The 4,281-nt window shown below is 55.1% G+C and overlaps 1 protein-coding gene across 1 annotated transcript; it reads left to right on the top strand.

Moving 5' to 3' along the window:
* The first annotated feature begins 2,900 nt into the window (after positions 1–2,900).
* Positions 2,901–3,896, top strand: LOC116959292 (olfactory receptor 14A16-like). The gene has a single exon (XM_032983460.2). It carries the CDS (start codon positions 2,961–2,963, stop codon positions 3,894–3,896), a length of 936 nt encoding a protein of 311 aa, XP_032839351.2. The 5' UTR covers positions 2,901–2,960.
* The last annotated feature ends 385 nt before the right edge of the window (positions 3,897–4,281 follow it).

Here is a 4,281-nt window from a genome sequence, read left to right as displayed (position 1 = left end):
AGGTGGGAGCGAGGTGAGACAGCTGGGGGGATGAGAACCGCCTGCAGGGAAAGAGGCGCAGAGTATATAACCCCGTAGGACAGCCTGTGGTGGAGATGACAGAGGGCTGTGGGAAAGTTGAAAGCCCCCAGTAAAGTCAACCCCATCACCATTTTGGCTATGGCTGTTGTCTCTGCCACTGATGCCTGTGAGGAGGCACAGTCCCTTGCAGCACGGGGGCCTCATGGCCTCCTTGTGCATCCTCAGGAGCCTGGGAGGTGCACATCTCCATAGCCCCTACCCCAGGAAGAGCCCTGAGGAATGTGGGAGGGACAGGATCTCCCTTCCCAGGGGCTGGGGGTCACTGGCATGGCTACTTCTTTAATTGGCACAGGGCCTGACCCTTTGCCTTAATGCAACACATTCAGGTTTACTCAGCATCAGAGCCACCTTTCCCTTTTAGTTTCCAACTTGTCATCACTGCCTCCAGATTTCTACACTAAGAGGACCCTGAGGAGGCTTTGTCAATAGTGTCCTCAGTGGGAGCCATTAACAGTGCAAGAAACTTTAGAGTTTGAATATAACTTTGACTTCTTCAAAGGTTGCTTCAGCTTCTCTGTCCCTGAGGTTCATGGAGTTGGCACCAAACCCTCCTGAGGGGTCATTAAAGTGCCTTGGGCTGTTGCTGTGGTGCTGAGCTGGGCCGGGCTCCTGGGCCGGAGGGAGCTCCTGGCAAGTGGGCAGCGCTGCAGAGAGACAGCTCTGCCCAGGAGCAGCTCCTCTGCAAAGCGCAGCAGGGCTGAGGGCACTGCCTGCAGGCACCCAGGGCAGAGCAGCGAGGCACACACAGCTTCAAGGCAGCCTGGGCTGGGAGGCTGCTGAGAGCTCCGAGGAGGAGAAAGCGTCAGGGCCCTGGCCACAGTAAGTCTGGGGGTGCAGGGCAATGCAGCTGCAGCTCGGGGAGGGATCTGGGGAAGGCGGCAGAGCTGCCTGGAAGGAATCTGCCTCCCACCTAGAGGAGGAGGAGGAGGAGGATCTGCTCCCGAGCAGGGCTTCCCTGGTGCCCCCTGCGAGGGCCAGGGCATGAGGGCTGCCTTCTGGCGGGGCCGGCTGCAGGGGTGTGCAGCCGGGTGTGCAGGCAGGGGTGCCCAGGGCTGTCCTTCCCAGCAGGGTCCCTGCACTCAGGGGTCTGTGTGCTGGGGCAGGGACTCTGCTGCCTGCCAGGGTCAGCACTCAGCCTGCCCGGGGAGCTCCCCACGGCGCTGTAGGGAGAAGCTGTGGGGGGAAGGAGAGACCCCTGCCAGGGCAGGCTCCTTCTCCTCTCCAGAGGCTGCTGCCTGGATCAGGGATGCTCACAGCTCCAGATCTTCCCCAGCTCATTTCCCACTCAACTTTTCACAAGTACTTTCCTCTCTGGGATTTTCTTTTTGTGTCTGTGCTGTCTGGATTCTCTGCTTCTACTTTTCTGTGGCTTCCATCTTTCTATCAGCTTTGGTGATGAGAACAGGGGCTGAGATTCTTAAGCTGTAACAGTGAGGATTACCGGGAACCTCAGAAAGTGCCTTCTCGCCCCACCAGCTAACAAAACACACCATCATCACCTTTCCATTTTCATCAGGGTTTGGGTGGGATGTTCTTTAAGCCCTGCACACACAGAGAGGCTGCACGGCAGAGCTGTGCTCACAGGGGCTGGGGTGGGGACTGTGAGCTCTGGCAGGGAGGAAACATGGGCTCAAAGACAGAACTGCCAGCCTGGACAGCTGGAGGCAGTGGAGACCTGGGCAGGGAGGGAGGGAAATGCTAAGGGAAACCCTGCTGCAGGGCAGACTCCTTCCCTGAGCAACACTCCTCTTGTCTCCTCTGCCACCCAGCACAGCCCTTAGCCTGTGGCTCCTGGCCATTAGTCACCTCCTGGCCCAGCAGCCCAGCAGAAGGGATGAAGTGCATCTCTGCTGCCAGGGGCCCAGTTCCCACTGAGCAGGGCCTGAGGGCGACTGTCCTGCATTGCTGCTGTCTGGGAGGGGCTGTGCAGAGCTGGCAAAGGGAAAGGCTTTCCTGAGTGCCCCTTTGTCCCTCTCCTTGCCTTGCTCAGAAGCCCTTGGTGTTGCTGACAGGCTCTCTGGGAAGGGGGGTTTCAGCTGCAGAGACAGGCACAGAGCTCGTGAGCCCTCCTCTGCAGATGTGCCCCCAGCAATGAGGTGTCCCAGCTTTCCTCTAAGCCGCGAAGCTCTGGGAAATGCAGTCTGTGAGGCTGGGCCAGGAGCTGGCTCTCCCTGAAGAATTTTCCATGGTTCAGACCCTTGGCTCTCTCCTTGGGGTGTCCATCCCAGCTGTCTGCTGCTTCCAGGGGACTCTGTGAGCCGTGGATGTCATTGGCTAAAGTGGGGTGCTGAGACTTGGAGAAAGGGTGAGTCGTTTGGTGCTCTGCAGTGGATCCCTCTGCTCTCAGCACTGTCTGGCTGCTTTTCAGGGTAACACGGCAGTGTAATCACCCTCAGTCTTAGAAAGGTGCAAGTCCAGGGGAGCTGGGAACAAGACAGGACAGACCTGCTGCTCTCACTCTGCACTAAGTCACAGTCAATCGTCTTGCCTCACAGGACTCACTCTGCTCTCCCTGAGTGCAGCAGAAAACCTCTCAACCTAACTTCTTCTTTCCCCTTTCATTAACGCTGGTAGAGCAGATGATGACAAGCACTTCAGAGCTAAGAGCAGGTTTAGTGTGACAAAGTTAGAGAAAGTGCTAACTCCTTGGCAGGCATCAGGAAAAAACCCTTGTCCTTCTGTCACGCTTGGGAAGCACCAAACAGATCTCCACTGTGGAGATGAAGAAGAGCTCTAAAAAAGAAAAGGGGGGTGGGGGGTGTGTGTAGCATCAGGGACAAGTCTTGGAGAAAGGGTTGTTGATTTTTCTCAGAGAAGTCTATCTTAACATGTCATTGTCTTTCCTCCTTTGACCAGACTCCCATGTGCACAGGAAGCAAATGTCCAACAGCAGCTCCATCACTGAGTTCCTCCTCCTGGCATTTGCAGACAGACAGGAGCTGCAGATCTTACACTTCTGGCTCTTCCTGGGCATCTACCTGGCTGCCCTCCTGGGAAACGGCCTCATCATCACAGCCATCGTCTGCGACCACCACCTCCACACCCCCATGTACTTCTTCCTCCTCAACCTCTCCCTGCTCGACCTGGGCTCCATCTCCACCACTCTCCCCAAAGCCATGGCCAATTCCCTCTGGGACAACAGGGGCATCTCCTACCCAGGATGTGCTGCTCAGGTCTTTTTATTTATTTTCTTCATTTCAGCAGAGTTTTCTCTTCTCACCATCATGGCCTATGACCGCTACGTTGCCATCTGCCAACCCCTGCACTACGGGACCCTCCTGGGCAGCAGAGCTTGTGTCCACATGGCAGCAGCTGCCTGGGGCACTGGGTTGCTCAGTTCTCTCCTGCAAACAGCCAACACATTTTCCCTACCATTCTGCCAAGGCAATGCTGTGGACCAGTTCTTCTGTGAAATCCCGCAGATCCTCAAGCTCTCCTGCTCAGATTCCTACCTCAGGGAAGTTGGGCTCCTTGTGGTTAGTGCCTGTTTAGCATTTGGGTGTTTTGTTTTCATTCTGCTGTCCTATGTGCAGATCTTCAGGGCCGTGCTGAGGATCCCCTCTGAGCAGGGACAGCACAAAGCCTTTTCCACGTGTCTCCCTCACTTGATTGTGGTTTCCCTTTTTATCAGCACTGGCATGTTTGCCTACCTGAAACCCCCCTCCATGTCCTTCCCATCTCTAAACCTGGTGATAGCAGTTCTGTACTCGGTCGTGCCTCCAGCTGTGAATCCCCTCATCTACAGCATAAGGAACCAGGAGATCAAGGATGCACTGAAGAAGCTGATTCAGTCATTTGTCTGTCAGCAGGAATAAGCTCCCCATGTCTCTTCAGATGGTATTTCCAATTCATCATTGAATCCTTACATGCTATGAGCATTTTATTTGTGAAAATATTGTTTGTTCCAAAAAGTCTGCATACGCTCCTCTTCTTCAGAGACATATCTCAGCCTCTCTGACCTAAAGCCCTTTGTGTGTGTTTCTCGTAGGACAGTACATCTGGCCTCCCATTAAACATATCAATTATAAAAGGGGTTTTTTATGTGCCAGTACCTGGAGGTTGATCTGTTCTTCCAAAGCTGAGGTCAGGAAGAGGCTGAAGGAATTGCCCCTCTGAGCGTGCTGCTGTGCTGGGGTTCTCCAGGGGTTCAGGGCAGGAGGGCATGGGGGGATGTGTTAGGGAATAGGCCTGTGCTGCCCC

The sequence above is a fragment of the Tyto alba genome, unplaced genomic scaffold, assembly GCF_018691265.1.
Source record: "Tyto alba isolate M040663 unplaced genomic scaffold, T.alba_DEE_v4.0 Super-Scaffold_200000175, whole genome shotgun sequence".
Classification (NCBI taxonomy): Eukaryota; Metazoa; Chordata; class Aves; order Strigiformes; family Tytonidae; genus Tyto; species Tyto alba.
The sequence above is the reverse complement of the archived record's forward strand: the minus strand, read 5'-3'. Positions and strand labels throughout refer to the sequence as shown.

What these genes read in the sequence shown, in the direction of transcription:
- LOC116959292 (XM_032983460.2), top strand. Translation starts at nt 2,961, where the DNA reads ATGTCCAACAGCAGCTCCATCACTGAGTTCCTCCTCCTGGCATTTGCA.